The sequence below is a fragment of the Oncorhynchus masou genome, chromosome 11, assembly GCF_036934945.1.
Source record: "Oncorhynchus masou masou isolate Uvic2021 chromosome 11, UVic_Omas_1.1, whole genome shotgun sequence".
Lineage (NCBI taxonomy): Eukaryota > Metazoa > Chordata > Actinopteri > Salmoniformes > Salmonidae > Oncorhynchus > Oncorhynchus masou.
The window spans coordinates 20,556,513-20,572,903 of record NC_088222.1 but is presented as its reverse complement, the minus strand read 5'-3'; the positions used below and the strand labels follow the sequence as shown (position 1 = coordinate 20,572,903).

At 40.1% G+C, this 16,391-nt stretch overlaps 2 protein-coding genes across 3 annotated transcripts; one reads left to right on the top strand and one right to left on the bottom strand.

The window, feature by feature from the left end:
• Positions 1–1,439: 1,439 nt before the first annotated feature.
• LOC135548291 (interleukin-7 receptor subunit alpha-like) lies at positions 1,440–6,618 on the top strand. 2 transcript variants are annotated; one of them, XM_064977744.1, is made up of 9 exons: positions 1,440–1,456; positions 2,880–3,072; positions 3,290–3,410; positions 3,600–3,748; positions 3,909–4,060; positions 4,406–4,565; positions 4,691–4,784; positions 4,886–4,967; positions 5,064–6,618. In XM_064977744.1, the coding sequence occupies exons 2-9, from the start codon at positions 2,991–2,993 to the stop codon at positions 5,490–5,492; spliced, it is 1,269 nt and encodes a 422-aa protein (XP_064833816.1). In that variant the 5' UTR covers positions 1,440–1,456; positions 2,880–2,990; the 3' UTR covers positions 5,493–6,618. The 2 variants fall into 2 exon arrangements, with proteins under 2 accessions (XP_064833816.1, XP_064833814.1); XM_064977742.1 differs by having other exon boundaries at positions 5,061–6,618.
• Positions 6,580–14,724, bottom strand: LOC135548295 (calcyphosin-like protein). Its single transcript, XM_064977747.1, has 4 exons — positions 14,584–14,724; positions 14,137–14,314; positions 13,816–14,025; positions 6,580–7,095 (listed from the first exon to the last, which is right to left on the bottom strand). Exons 1-4 carry the CDS (start codon positions 14,718–14,720, stop codon positions 6,994–6,996), a joined length of 627 nt encoding a protein of 208 aa, XP_064833819.1. The 5' UTR covers positions 14,721–14,724; the 3' UTR covers positions 6,580–6,993.
• Between the last annotated feature and the right edge of the window lie 1,667 nt (positions 14,725–16,391).

Here is a 16,391-nt window from a genome sequence, read left to right as displayed (position 1 = left end):
AACGCACAATCCCTCCATCAGTGCTCAGACTGTCCGCAATAGGCTGAGGGAGGCTGGACTGAGGGCTTGTAGGCCTGTTGTAAGGCAGGTCCTCACCAGATATCACCCACAACAACGTCGCCTAAGGGCACAAACCCACCATCGCTGGACCAGACAGGACTGGCAAAAAGTGATCTTCACTGACGAGCCACGGTTTTGTCTCACCAGGGATGATGGACGGATTTGCGTTTATCGATTAAAGAATGAGCATTGCACCGAGGCCTGTACTCTGGAGCGGGATGGATTTGAAGGTGGAGGGTCAGTCATGGTCTGATGCTGGTGTCACAGCATCATCGGACTGAGCTTGTTGTCATTGCAGGCAATCTCAACCCTGTGCATTTCAGGGAAAACATCCTCCTCCCTCATGTGGTACCCTTCCTGCAGGCTCATCCTGACATAACCCTCCAGCATGACAATGGCACCAGCCATACTGCTCATTCTGTGCGTGATTTCTTGCAAGACAGGAATGTCAGTGTTCTTGGCCATGATTACATACACCTGTGTCTTTTGACACTACATAAACGAGTCATCCCGTAGTGTTTGTGATTATACCCTGATGAAGACAGCTTGGCTGTCGAAACGTTGGTAATTCAATTTTTGCATCTGAGCTCCTAGAGTGTGCGGCTCTCTTTTATTTTCAAGTTTTCTACTCCGCTAGCTAGCACCTCGTCTAAATAGGTGTGCGTTTCTTTTTCTTCTAGAGTGTTCTGCCATGGCCAGCGAAGAGCCCGGATCTCAATCCCATTGAGCACGTCTGGGACCTGTTGGATCGGAGGGTGAGGGCTATGGCCATTCCCCCCCAGAAATGTCCAGGAACTTGAAGGTGCCTTGGTGGAAGAGTGGGGTAACATCTCACAGCAAGAACTGGCTAATCTGGTGCAGTCCATGATGAGGAGATGCACTGCAGTACTTAATGCAGCTGGTGGCCACACCAGATACTGACTGTTACTTCTGGTTTTGACCCCCCCTTTGTTCAGGGACACATTATTCTATTTCTGTTAGTCACATATCTGTGGAACTTGTTCAGTTTATGTCTCAGTTGTTGAATCTTGTTATGTTCATACAAATATTTACACATGTTAAGTTTGCTGAAAATAAACGCACTTGGCAGTGAGAGGACGTTTCTTTATTTTCTGAGTTTAGCATTTTGGAATGAAACTTCAAATCTGAAGTGTAAAAGCGCAGAAAAAACGTGCTGAATTCAGAATACCCCAAAAGTCTTCCATAACAGGGAAATGGTTAACAGAGTAAGGGGTTTTCCTTTCCTGTCACATTACAGGACACATTGGTCATATCACAAATGCAATGGAACCTTGTCATTGTAATACTGAAACCTGTTGAAACAAGCATAAATGTTAAGTCATTCTCACAACATCCTGTAATGGGAAATGGTTTGAACATTTCTACAAACTTTGTGGTAAGTGCTCCTTTTTCTCAAACTCTTGTTCAATGATAAGGTTAGTGTTGAGTAAGATGAGTACGTTCTGGCCTGAAACAGTTCATTTGTGTAGACAGGAAGTGTTTTGTATAGGTTACTGGTTTGTTTTTCTCTTCATGGTTGTTGGTACAATAGTAGGAAGAATATATTCTTGTTAAATGCATGTATGTCTCAGGTTGTTTCACAACAGCAAAGAAATCTGAACATTATTCCAATGTTCAAATGACCAGATCCTTACTCTATTAAAAGTGTTTGAATGAAAAAGGTTATATATTCTTCTGTCTGTGTAAAGATAGTATACAAGGTGTCAATAATAGCACACCTTGCTCATATTCTAATGCTTAGAGCACTGCTTGAGTTGGCATCCCCCACCTCCACATGCAATTCTCAGAAATTCTCTCATAAGAATGTGATCTGGTGCCATGGCACAAACCCAGATAAAACTTTAAAGGCTGAGCCCCATTATATCCCTGAGAATAGTGTGCTCATAATATGATGATAATAATCTTTAAATTAGAGTAAGGTTTATCCTGCCCATTGCTGAAACATTTACCCGACAATTGTTACAGAGGCACAAAGATCATACCCCCAAGACATGCTATAGCTCTCACCATTACCGATAACAGGGAAGGTTAGCATTCTTTGGGGGGTTTGATATTTATGCCTCTGTAACTTTCTCACTCATTATTATTCATGAGTTATTCATGATTATCCGTAATCATGGTAGCATCCATAATAGAAGTGTTCTAAAACATATTCTATTCTTGGGCACAACATAATCTGAAACACTACCAAACAAACTGCAAATGCATCCAACAAGTTTGTAAAGTCACGAGCTTGATATAGTCATTGTGTGCTATGAATATGGGACCAAATACTAAACATTTGACTACTTTAATAGAGATATAAGAGAATTTGTCCAAATAATTATGACTAGATACATAAAGTGCTTTCATGCCTGAACAGTTTTTCATTTCTAAACAGCTTTGGCTGTAACTAATGGGGATTCTAATAAAATACTAATATATGTGAAAACACCCTAAAATAAAAGGTGACATCTTTGTACTGTCGCCCCAAAACCTCAGCCAATGTCACTGAGTAAGAATACAATAACCAGCTCCAATCTTGAATAGATAATTCAATTTCTCTCTCTCTCTGTGTGTGTGTGTGTGTGTGTGTGTGTGTGTGTGTGTGTGTGTGTGTGTGTGTGTGTGTGTGTGTGTGTGTGTGTGTGTGTGTGTGTGTGTGTGTGTGTGTGTGTGTGTGTGTGTGTGTGTGTGCGTGCGTGCGTGCGTGCGTGCGTGCGTGCGTGCGTGCGTGCGTGCGTGCGTGCGTGCGTGCGTGCGTGCGTGCGTGTCTCCTCCCTTCCTTCTGCTCTCCTCTGTCATATTTATACTGACAGTTCAATGAGACAGCTGAGACATTTTGAGTTCCTTGTGCGTGTGCGCGCCAGGGTCTCACCTCTGTATCTGGGGGCACTACATCGTATATTAGTGTGACTGCTTTGTGAGAAATGGCATACAGCCTCTGGATTACCTTACTCCTGCTCCCGGTTCTGGTGCACTCTCAAAGTGGAGAAGAATTGGTTGACAATGGTGAGCTGCCATTCCTCTTTAAGAGTTCTATTTAAATGATTCACTGATTTAATCCTGAAGTCTAAGTGCATTATTTGTGTCCAACACAGTGATGGTGCAACATTAACTGTTCATTCTCATTCTTTACCAAAATGCATTTGACAAAAGGTTTGCTGCTCTTGACCCCATTCAAACCACTGAAATTGTTTTGTTTTGTTTCGTTTCCTTTCCCTTCCAGAACCCAGAATACTCTGCACCTCTCATCTCAGTGTCTCGGCAGCAAACAGCCTAACCTGCCACCTTGATGATGACACCGATGATGATGATGAAATGGAGGACATAAAAGTCATGAGTCTTTGGTAATAAACCTCCTAGAAGACCACTGAACATCAGTTGTGTTAGTTAGGAGCTTATACAACACAAAGGACAAATATCATGGGTGGAAGAACACCCTTACTGCATATTCAGATATCCAGATGTGTAAAATCCTCAAATAGATTAAGAAATGATTTATTGATAATGTGATTTTATTAACATTATGTTTACAGCTACACAGATGACAAAAAGCAACGCTGTTTGAAAGAGAAGGGGAATAATGTCACATTTACAGACCTGGACACTCTGCAATCGTATAATCTCACTGTTCAATTAAAACGAGGAGGCACATTTTGGAAAACAATGAGTTTGAAAAAAATAAGTAAGTTATCATAATTTCATACCTTCTCACCCTATGATTTGAATGAAAGTAACATGAGGCATTTTTACATGACAGATATCAATTGATAGCCCTTAGTTGGCACTTGCATCAATTGCCCTTAACACTTATCCTGTCTTTCTTGTCGATCTTTATGTTTCAGTTAAACCCAGGAGTCCTTGGGTGGTGAATGCCACATTTCTGAGGAGCTCCAACCGGGCTCTTATATTCATTGGGAATCCATACCTGAAGGATTACCTGAAACCCAGCAATCAACTGTTCCAACTTCGCATCTGGAGTGTCAAAAATACCCTGGTACAATTGCCAAAAGCCAATTTTTCTTGGATTTGTGGATACAAAAGCTTAATTATATTACCATAATTTCCATATCATTGAATCAGAATAGGCAGAATCTACCACACACTCAAAACTGATTAGTGAAGGTGCAGGAGGCAAAATGCAAAACTGGAGAAACAGGAAAAAGTCTCTGCACACTTCCAGCCAGATTTATTTTAATAGAGGCTAAGCTTTCGGTCAGTTGACCTTCATCAGAGAATATCATTCAATTGAGGCTGTTCCGAGGGCAGAAGCGGGTGCAACTAAATATTAGGAAGGTGTCTTATTGTCTTGTTCTTCTTTTACGGTGTACCCTGTTCAAAGGTTAAAAACATAACCCATCAGCCTCTGATCATTGAGGGGGACGAGTACCTCCATAAGAACACAGAGTATCATGTCAAGGTTCGAGCCAAGCCAAGCGGAGGGTACTTTGATGGCAGTTGGAGTGAGTGGAGCGCCTCTATCAGTTTCAGCACCAACACAGGTAAAAAAGGAGATGTATCTAAAAAGCATAGCATGATATCTGGACTGTACAGTTAGGTGGAAGTGATAGAGCAAGGTACAGGAAATGTGAGTCACATGCATCATCTCTCTCCCACTTCCCTACAGAGACAGATGTGCAGGTGCTTTCCTATTCTCTCATCGTGCCCATTGCTTCTCTGCTGTTGGTTACTTTGGCAGTTGGTATTTTCTGGAGAAAACAGTGAGTATCAAATTGATCTCCTTTTCCTCTGCACATCATATTTTGTGTGTGTGTGTGCATGTCCTCCATGTCATCCTCTGGATGTCTCTTTGTCCTCACAGAATACATTCCTTCATATGGCCAAGCATTCCACATCCCAAACACACACTTCTCCAGATCCCCCAGACCTATGAGCCAATGAAGGTAAGTCCTCTGATATGCACTAGACAGTGAACGATAATGGCCATAATAAGTTATGAAGATATTGTTTTATTCCATCTCTTTCCTTTGACACAGCAGGGCCCACCTGTGAGCTTTAACCCCGAGCTGTTCAGTGACCTCAACATCCAGCTGGTGGAGCCGGACAAGGAGCAAGACCTTACCTCCCTACCCCCTGACTCTGACTCCCATCGACTCGCTGAGGTCAAAGATCAATACCACATTCAAGAGCGTGATGGGGATACGACGTCCTGCCATACCACCAGTAGTGGAGGGTCGGAGACCATACTACTTAGGTGTGAGTCCCCAGGAGTGAACCTCAACGGTGGGGCGGGGATCAGTAGGAACAGTGGCTCCACCGTGGGGATCCTGGATCTGAGGAGTGGCTTTGAGAGCGTGGAGACAGACGACAGTGATGGTAACATTGGTCCTGAGAGGCTAGGTGCTACTCAGCAAGGAGGCAAGGATGAGGCTTATTTCACCATGTCTAGTTTCTATCAGATCCAGTGAGAGAGAGATGGAGAGACAGACAGACAGAGAGGGAGCGAGACAGACAGATGGAATTATCTATTCAAGACGAATTATAGCTGCTTATTACATTCTTACTCTGAGTGACTTTGGCTGCTTTTATTTGAAGTCTATTTAATTCACCGTGACTCAAACTGACTATCCACTGACCCCCAGTATCACGAGACTAGCAGAACTCAATGCACATGTTATTTACAAATGATAGGAGACAGAACAGGAATCATCATCCTTGTGTTTGTTTGGTTTTGTGTTGTTAATTTGTTGCTAGTTGCTAAGAAACAAGACAAGGGAGGACTTCAACAACTTGAAATACAATGCTGCACCTCCCTTATTATCCTTTCTGTGTTTTCACATCCCATACTATATTAACCCCGTCGGTATACTGACGAGCCACCATGACACCTTGGCGTTATACATACTGCTGCTTCATATCACAGAGATACTCTTTACCATGACAACAGCTGCTAAATAAACCTAGGGCTCTATTCAATCCATATTGCGGAAGTTCAGTGTTACAGCATGAATGAAATATAAAGGTAATGTTCCTGTGTTTATCGGAGACTGCATTCATGGTAAACATTGCATATGTCGGCTCAATCGGAAATTAACCTTCAATTTCTATTGCGCAATATGTAACGCATCAGTGATATGGTTTGAATAGAGCCCCTAGAATGTCAATTCCTCAGGGTTTAAATCCTTCTACACATTCTATACATAATTTAATCACAGCTTATGTGTTTGTTTGTCATTATATTTTATATTTTTTGCACATAAGTGATTGTATTTCCTGCACAGTTACCGGTATGTTATTTTTTTTTACACTGACTTGGATGTATTACAGTATTATACTATACTATGTACTATCATACATCATAGTTTTCAATGCAGAACGCTTTATTATTTTCTTGAACACTTTGTGAGACTTTAGCAGAGCATTAAACATGAAGTCATCATCGGCAAATTACTGCTTTGTTTATATTTTACTGTATGATCCGGTATTTGTTTATTTTAATCTGCCAAATGTGACAGCATTATCTGTGTAGAAATGACCACGTTGTTACATTTTGTGTTTAACAATTTTATTAAACAGATGAATTCCAAAAACAAATGCAGTTGTATCATTTCCTCTGCTTTCATCATCTCCTGAAATGACTGTACTTTGATTCATCAGTCTTTACGATTTCCCGTGTCTTTATAAAGATATATCTAACATCGGAACTGTGGACCACAGATGTACAGATACATCACATTTCAATTTCAACTATACGGAATATTGGTTGTTTCTGGAGAAAGTGACTGTATAATTAAAATACATATTTTCACACAGCACTAAATATTTACAAGTCATTCATAATCATTTGCATATCATTGGGACATTATTAATATTCGGTGTCAACATGATTTCTATAATGAAATATTTGTTTAAGAAGGCACCTTGAAAAACTGTCCATCATAAATCATCATAAAGTTATCAACTTAAAACTCACAATTTCCATGCATTTTTCATCATGAGAATGAAATAGACATCACTATCGATGGAGGCGCTGACTCCGCAGTAGTAGTTGAGAAACTCCTCCATGGTGACCTGCAGAAGGGAAGGATGTCAGACAGATAGCACTCCCTGAACCAGCCCACACCCTCAGTGTCAGATAGAGACAGAAACTCAACATAACCCTGATCAGGCTGAAAACTAAAAAGCAGAGGTGAATGGGACAGACACTGTTGTGGGAGAGTTGAGTGTGTCACAACCTTTTGTTCCCTCATCAATACTTGTTCTTCAGTGCAGATTCAGACATTTTCAGCTAACGTCTAAATGCTTAGTCAATCTTGCGACTAAGGTGCAATATCTAACCAGAGAAAAACAAAACTTTGACATCTGCTGGCTGACAGTGAGAAACAGCTCCACCAAGCTACCAGTTCTACTATAATTGTACTACTAAGAAACATACATGTTGCACTGTAACAGTTTGACAGCTGTTACAAATAGGCCTAAAAACTCAAAATGGCTAAGAGCAGTGTAAACACCTTGAGGACAGCCCTAAAGAATTGAATGTAGAGAGTTACACCCCACTAAACTACTGCATCTAGAAAGACAAGTGAAAAGATATACCATGACATCTACCGTGGTAACACTATATTTGGATAGTCCCAAGTAGATGGTTTGTAGATGTTCAGTAGATGTTGAATAATTATCACATATCAAATAACTATCAACTAACCCTAACTAACCCTTACCTTAACTCTTATCCTAACCCTAAACCTAACCGGAACCTTAGCAAGCAGTTTCTTATCGTTTGTTGATAGTATGCCCATCTGTAGATCATGACTATCCAAATAAAATGTGACCTCTGCCATCCATGTCCCAGGATTAAGTGCTATTTAGTCTTTACCCTAAACATTGACTCAAGAAGATATTAGTTAATACGTTTCCAGGCACTTTTCCTCATGATAGATATCAATATCAATGGAGGATCTCACGTCTGTATAGCAATTCATACTCTTCTTGTGTGACCTAATATGTTCCAGAAATAAGACATGATATGACACCGTTTGAGATGGTTCCACAGATATGCAGTTTGTAAATGTCAGGAGCCTAAGAAATGTCTCATGCGTCCAGATAATCTCATTCATATCTGATCGAATAATGTACAGGCTGTAAGTTTAGCAGTATAGGTTTACACTACAGTAGAGGTGGACGATAGTAAGACCCGGAGGAGCTATAGGAGGACAGGTTCATCGTAATGGTTTGAATGGAATAAATATGACGTTATCAAACCCATGACTTTATTTTTATTTTTATAATAATTATAATAATAAGTAAGATATACATGGCAGAGGCTTAATCAAGCTATTCATCTTGATTACTTTCTTATGTCATTCTCTCTGGCACCAAAAGTTTAAAAAGTGTTGATGGGGACAGAATGCGGTCAGACCATCAGATAATTGGCATATACATTACTCTTACAGAATTTCCACATGGCGAGGATATTGGAAATTGAATCAAAGCTTACTGGATTATAACTTGTTTTTAACTAGGACATAAGAATTTATAACGGACTTTTCCGACATAACATAGGTACAGCAGATCCTCTTATTGTATGGGACACTTATAAATGTGCCTTTAGAGGCCATGCAATTCAGTAGTCATCTATAACACAAAAGCAATTTAGGTCAAAAGAGTCCATATTAACACAGGAAATGGAAGGACAAACAGTAAAGACAGATAGCAATAAAAACTGTACCATCAGAGGCTCAGAGCAAGTTAGAGGAAAAAGAAAAAAAATGGAGGAACTTATTCAAGAAAGATCAAGTATAATATATTATTAAAAAAATAAAGCGAACTGGATGGAATATGAAAAATAATTTGGTGCATTTTTCCCCAATCTTCAACATAAAACTGCTACCAAAATAAATGTACTGAAACTTGTTACAAATGATGGGAGTCACTCATGATCCACCGAATTATATTTTGAAAGAGGAAGTAAAGTACTTTAAGCATATGTTTTCATTTCAGTCTCCTCCATCTCCACTAACCGAAGCTAATTTTATGGATTTTTTTCTATTAATAATATAAAATTAACATCTGAACAGAAAGACTCATGTGAAGGCCAAATTACAGAGGAGGAACTTCTTGATGCAATTAAAGCCTTTAAGTCCGGGAAAACTCCAGGGCTGGATGGCATACCAGGGGAGGAATACCACGCTTGTTTGATATACTCAGAGGACCATCATTAGCATGTTTTAACCACTGCTATATAAATGGTAGATTATCGGACACTCAACAAGAAGGTCTGATTTCAATATTACTGAAACAGGATCCAGGTGGTATATACAGTGGGGCAAAAAAGTATTTAGTCAGCCACCAATTGTGCAAGTTCTCCCACTTAAACAGATGAGAGAGGCCTGTAATTTTCATCATAGGTACACTTCAACTATGACAGACAAAATGAGAAAAAATAATCCAGAAAATCACATTGCAGGATTTTTAATTAATTTATTTGCAAATTATGGTGGAAAATAAGTATTTGGTCAATAACAAAAGTTTATCTCAATACTTTGTTATATACCCTTTGTTGACATTGACAGAGGTCAAACATTTTCTGTAAGTCTTCACAAAGTTTTCACACACTGTTGCTGGTATTTTGGCCCATTCCTCCATGCAGATCTCCTCTAGAGCAGTGATGTTTTGGGGCTGTTGCTGGGCAACACGGACTTTCAACTCCCTCTAAAGATTTTCAAATAGGGTTGAGATCTGGAGACTGGCTAGGCCACTCCAGGACCTTGAAATGCTTCTTACAAAGCCACTCCTTCGCTGCCTGGGCGGTGTGTTTGGGATCATTGTCATGCTGAAAGACCCAGCCACGTTCATCTTCAATGCCCTTGCTGATGGAAGGAGGTTTTCACTCAAAATCTCACGATACATGGCCCCATTCATTCTTTCCTTTACATGGATCAGTTGTCCTATTCCCTTTGCAGAAAAACAGCCCCAAAGCATGATGTTTCCACCCCCATGCTTCACAGTAGGTATAGTGTTCTTTGGATGCAACTCAGCATTCTTTGTCCTCCAAACACGACGAGTTGAGTTTTTACCAAAAAGTCATATTTTGGTTTCATCTGAACATATGACATTCTCCCAATCTTCTTCTGGATCATTCAAATGCTCTCCAGCAAACCACAGACGGGCATGGACATGTACTGGCTTAAGCAGGGGGACACGTCTGGCACTGCAGGATTTGAGTCCCTGGCGGCGTAGTGTGTTACTGATGGTATGCTTTGTTACTTTGGTCCCAGCTCTCTGCAGGTCATTCACTAGGTCCCCCCGTGTGGTTCTGAGATTTTTGCTCACCGTTCTTGTGATCATTTTGACCCCACGGGGTGAGATCTTGCGTGGAGCCCCAGATTGAGGGAGATTATCAGTGGTCTTGTATGTCTTCCATTTCCTAATAATTCCTCCCACAGTTGATTTCTTCAAACCAAGCTGCTTACCTATTGCAGATTCAGTCTTCCCAGCCTGGTGCAGGTCTACAATTTTGTTTCTGGTGTCCTTTGACAGCTCTTTGGTCTTGGCCATAGTGGAGTTTGGCGTGTGACTGTTAGGAGGTTGTGGACAGGTGTCTTTTATACTGATAACAAGTTCAAACAGGTGCCATTAATACAGGTAACGAGTGGAGGACAGAGGAGCCTCTTAAAGAAGAAGTTACAGGTCTGTGAGAGCCAGAAATCTTGCTTGTTTGTAGGTGACCAAATACTTATTTTCCTCCATAATTTGCAAATAAATTCATTCAAATTCCTACAATGTGATTTTCTGGATTTTTTTCCTTCTCATTTTGTCTGTCATAGTTGAAGTGTACCTATGATGAAAATTACAGGCCTCTCATCTTTTTAAGTGGGAGGACTTGCACAATTAGTGGCTGACTAAATACTTTTTTGCCTCACTGAATAAAGCTCCAGTCCGTTTAAAAAAATGGAGGCCTCTTACACTTTAGTGTTGTGATGCAAAAATTATAGCTAAATGCTTAGCACATTGAATTAAAAAGGTTTTGTCAGATATTATTCATCCTAATCAGACAGTTTTTTTTACATGGACGATACATTGGAGATAATATAAGACAAGTACTGGAAACAATAGAACAATATGAAATATCTGGGAAACCAGGCCTGGTTTTCATAGCTGACTCTGAAAAGGCTTTTGATAAAGTACAACCGCAGTTTATATATAAATGCTTGGAATATTTCAACTTTGGAGAATCTCTTATAAAATGGGTTAAAGTATTCGCACCCATGCTCTGTCGTAATCGGCCGCGACCGGGAGGTCCGTGGGGCGACGCACAATTGGCCCAGCGTCACCCCACGGACCTCCCGGTCCCAGGGTTTGGCCGGTAGGGATATCCTTGTCTCATCGCGCACCAGCGACTCCTGTGGCAGGCCAGGCGCAGTGCAAGCTAACCAAGGTTGCCAAGTGCACGGTGTTTCCTCCGGCACATTGGTGCGGCTGGCTTCTGGGTTGGATGCGCGCTGTGTTAAGAAGCAGTGCGGCTTGGTTGGGTTGTGTATCGGAGGACGCATGACTTTCAACCTTCGTCTCTCCCGAGCCCGTACGGGAGTTGTAGCGATGAGACAAGATAGTAGCTACTAACAATTGGATACCATGAAATTGAGGAGAAAAAGGGGTAAAAATTCAAACAAAAATAAAATTAAAATATTTTAAAAATGGGTTAAAGTTATGTATAGTAACCCTAGGGGTAAAATAGTAAAGTTTTAATCTGTCAAGAGGAGTAAAACAAGGTTGTCCACTATCGGCACACCTATTTATTATTGCCATCAAAATGTTTGCTGTTAAAATTAACAACAATAAGGGATTAGGCTTAAAAACAAAGGTGTCATTTTACACTGATGATTCATGTTTTCTTTTAAATCTACAAATATAATCCCTCCACAGCCTTTTAGAGGATCTAGATACTTTGTCTAAACTCTCTGGATTAAAACCAAATTCTGATAAGTGTACTATATTACGTATTGGATTACTGTGTAGTTTACCAATAAAATGGTCTGACGGGGATGTGGACATACTCGGTATACATATCCTGAAAGAAAGAAATGATCTCAGTCCAATACATTTTAATAGAAAGTTAGCAAAAATAGATAAGATCTTGCTACCATGGAAAGGAAAATACCTGTCTATTTGTGGAAAAATCACACTGATTAACTCTTTAGTCATATCACATATGACCTATTTGTGTATGGTTTTGCCTAGCGACCTGCTTTTTAAATTATATGAGCAACAATATATTCAATTTGTAATGGCAAATCAGACAAAATTAAAAGGGCCTATTTATATAATGAATATGAATTCTGAGGGCAGAAATTATTAAATATTAAAGCATTAGAACTCTCACTAAAGGCATCAGTCATACAAAAGTTATACTTAAATCCAAAATGGTCCTCTAGTAAATTAGTAAGAATGTCTCACCCCATGTTCAAGAATGGCCTTTTCCCCTTTATTCAGATTACAACCGCTTACTTTCGGTTATTTTAAAATTAAATCTCCAAAATATTGTTATTTTTTAGACAAGCTATAGAAAGTTGGTTGCAATTTCAGTTTAATCCACCTGAAAAGGCAGAACAAATAATACAACAATGTGGTTAAACTGAAATACACTAATTGATAAAAAAACAAAACTTTTTTCAATAACATACAAAAATATATAATCTTTGTAAATGATATCATAAATGGGACTGGTGGAGTTATTTCTTTGCAACTCTGCCTAGAAGGCCAGCATCCCATAGTCGCCTCTTCACTGTTGATGTTGAGACTGGTGTTTTGAGGATACTATTTAATGAAGCTGCCAGTTGAGGACTTGTGAGGCGTCTGTTTCTCAAACTAGACACGCTAATGTACTTGTCCTCTTGCTCAGTTGTGCACCGGGGCCTCCTACTCCTCCCACTGTTCTGTGATGGGAGTGGTACACAGCGTTGTACAAGATCTTCAGTTTCTTGGCAATTTCTCACTTGGAATAGTCTTCATTTCTCAGAACGAGAATAGACTGACGAGTTTCAGAAAAAAGTACTTTGTTTCTGGCCATTTTGAGCATGTCATCGAACCCACAAATGCTGATGCTCCAGTTATTCAACTAGTCTAAAGAAGGCCAGTTTTATTGCTTCTTTAATCAGAATAGTTTTCAGCTGTGCTAACATAATTGCAAAAGGGTTTTCAAATGATCAATTAGCCTTTTAAAATTATCAATTTGGATTAGCTAACACAACGTACCATTTGAACACAGGAGTGATGCTTGCTGATAATGGGAATCTGTTTGTCTATGTCGATATTCAATTTTTTTAAATCTGCCGTTTCCAGCTACAGTAGTATTTTACAACATTAACAATGTCTATACTGTATTTCTGATCAATTAGATGTTATTTTAATGGACAAAAAGTTGTTTTTCTTTCAAAAACAATGACATTTCTAAGTGACCCCAAACTTTGGAACGGAAATGTTTATTTACCCCAAAAATATATGGGGGATTGGAAATTATGCAGACAATTACATTGATGGAAGCACCAATCAATCCGCAATATTAAAGCTGATCCACCCCATACATTTAAAAACAACGACAACATGAAGACCACAATTGACTCCGTTCCATTAATTCCATTCCATCCGTTACAATGAGCCTGTGCTCCTATAGCTCCTCCCACCAGCCTCCACTGATAAGACCACTATGACCTCTATCCAACATTTCCATATTTTACAACCCCAAGGCCTGAAAGTGACCAGGTTAGTATGGTGTAATGTTATCAGTATTACCTTTCCGTCCTTGTCGTAAGGAGAGTCGAAGCTGTCCAGGAATTTGCGGAATACTTGCTCCTCTGTCCACTCCCCGTTTTGATATTTGGGGTGGTACTTGGCATTGTAAACCCCACTCAGATCTTCAATAGTGATCACCCCGTCACCAGTCTTATCCAGCTTCCTAAAGGCCTGCATGATCACCTCCTTCCTGGCATTGGACATTGGGGGCTGTGATCATAACCAGGACAACCAGAAATAATGGACAAAATTCACAGATTAAATAAGTATGATCAAATGTATCATGTATTTCAGAGGCTTACCCCTACCACTCATATTTACCCTGAGAGTGAGGAGAAATTCATCAAAGTCAATGAGTCCACTGTTGTCCCGGTCAAAACGTTGAAACATTGTCATGGCCTCATCTTTATCAATGAGGACACCGTAGTCATTAAGCCCCTTCATAAACTCCTTCACATCCAATGTACGGTTGTTGTCATCATCCATTATCCTGAATGTTCTGACAGATAAACCATTGAAGAAGAAAAAATATATAAATGGGTGCCAGTTGAAGAAAATAATTAATTTACGTTGTCAAAACAGTCCTTGCATCTTAGAAGCCAATCTAGAGCTGTCTTCTTGACAGGATTGCCTATAGTACAGTGTTTGATCAATCACTACTGCTACTATATCAAACATTTGATGTTGATGACCTGGGCAACATATCACTTGATACAGAACCATTACCTGTGCCATTCACATAAGAGTATACTAGTCTCTCTCTCTCACCTGCCCAGACCCTTGATGCCAGAAGAGCCTCGTGCGAGACACTGCATCCTCAGTCGATCCACAGGGTCTGTGCAAACAGACAGCTGTTTTTTGGCGTTCACCGCCATCTCCCGATCATGTCGTGACGTCCCTGCCATGATACCTGCAGGCAGCAGGCAGGTAATCAATTTGCATCACTGATTTGCATGCATACAGTGCGATTTGATGCCGAAAACATAGACACATTTTAGTGATGTCTAGTACAGTTTTTGAGTGATGTTGTATACAAAGATAAATTAAACATAATGCTTGAGCTGTGTGACAAAGCAGGGCCCTAGCCTTTAGGGGCCCTAAGCAAGATTTGGTTGGGGGTCCTCCCACCTAGCTGCAAAACATTTTAGTGGCCCCCCTCAACAGCAGAGAGATAAAAAGTGCAATTCTAAACATGTTGCCATTGGGCAGAAACAAAATGTAGCAATTTCATAAAAATGTCATGCAATTCTACTTATTTTGCCATGGGGCAGACAGAAAAAGATTCAGTTTCACAGCTAATTTCCTGTAATTCTATCCATTTTACCAATGGGGTGGAAACCTCATTTAGCTGTTTTAAAGCTAATTTCCTGTAATTATACACATTTTGCCATGACTTATGACATGTTATGATATCTGAGTGAGAATTACTAACAAAATCAATGGTGGCTCCCTGGAGGTCAGGGCCCTGCGTGCCTGGTTAGTATTTGGCCATGATTACTTCAAGTTTAGATAGCTGGCTAGACAAACTAAAAACCTAAAAATTGTTAGCTGGCAAGGCTAATTGAGTGACGGTCAGTGACTGACCAAGAGAAAAACCACTGAATGATGTTCAAACAAAATTCTAAATTGCACCTGGTGCATTATCCCATTCTTACTCTCAATAGTAAGTTGAGACCCCAACTGAGTTCATAAAAGAAAATATATATATTTGGTGGGTTTGTGGCCCCCCTAGAGGCCGGGGGCCCTAAGCAACTGTTTATGTCGCGTATGCCTGGAGCTGGCTCTGTGACAAAGCCTTAGGGAACATGTGTCAAACTCATTCCACAGTAGGCGGAGTGTATGCAGGTTTTCGCTCCTCCCTTGCACTTGTTATTTTATTAGGACCCCCATTAGCTGTTGCAAAAGACCATGAAGCTGGGGTTCACACAGAACATTACATAATACAGGACATTAATTGATAAGAACAGCTCAAGGACATAATTACATTTAAAAAAAAATAAAGTCACACATACCTTACATATCAATACATACACACAAAATATCTTGGTCAATTGATGAATTAAGGTCACTAATTAGTAAAGAACTCCCTTCACCTGGTTGTCTAGGCCTTAATTGAAAGGAATTAACTAAAACCTGCAGACACTTGGCTCTCCATGGAATAAGTTTGACACCCCTGCCCAAACTCGTTTGTTCTACATATTTATATATGAACCTTCCAAAACGTTAAATCCTGCTGAACACGTCCCTGGCGCTTGCTAGCTGAACGATCAACCTAACCTAGCAAGTATCTTGCATTATGACCGTACTTACAAAAAGTCTGACTGTATACATTTAGATAATTAGATTCCTAAATACCAAACACGTTTGTTTGCTACTTTATCTGTAAAGGCGAGAAACATACCGTACAAATTTGTAAAGCAACCTGTAGCCAACTGTCAAACAACACAAACAAAGATCAGCGGCTCCTCTCCCCACCTGCGTTACAGTTTCCATAGAAATGCGGGCTTGCCTTCTCCCCTTGTTCCAGGTCGCCTACTGTAGATTATAGGCACAGGGCTTGCTCCGACTGACTGACC

What these genes read in the sequence shown, in the direction of transcription:
- LOC135548291 (XM_064977742.1), top strand. Translation starts at nt 2,991, where the DNA reads ATGGCATACAGCCTCTGGATTACCTTACTCCTGCTCCCGGTTCTGGTG. An exon ending in GGAGTGTCAAAAATACCCTG is followed by an intron (nt 4,061 to 4,405) that starts GTACAATTGCCA and finishes CCCTGTTCAAAG; the next exon opens with GTTAAAAACATAACCCATCA. An exon ending in AGACCTATGAGCCAATGAAG is followed by an intron (nt 4,968 to 5,060) that starts GTAAGTCCTCTG and finishes CCTTTGACACAG; the next exon opens with CAGGGCCCACCTGTGAGCTT.
- LOC135548295 (XM_064977747.1), bottom strand. Translation starts at nt 14,720, where the DNA reads ATGGCAGGGACGTCACGACATGATCGGGAGATGGCGGTGAACGCCAAA. An exon ending in AATTTCTCCTCACTCTCAGG is followed by an intron (nt 14,026 to 14,136) that starts GTAAATATGAGT and finishes TTATGATCACAG; the next exon opens with CCCCCAATGTCCAATGCCAG. An exon ending in CTTACGACAAGGACGGAAAG is followed by an intron (nt 7,096 to 13,815) that starts GTAATACTGATA and finishes TCCCTTCTGCAG; the next exon opens with GTCACCATGGAGGAGTTTCT.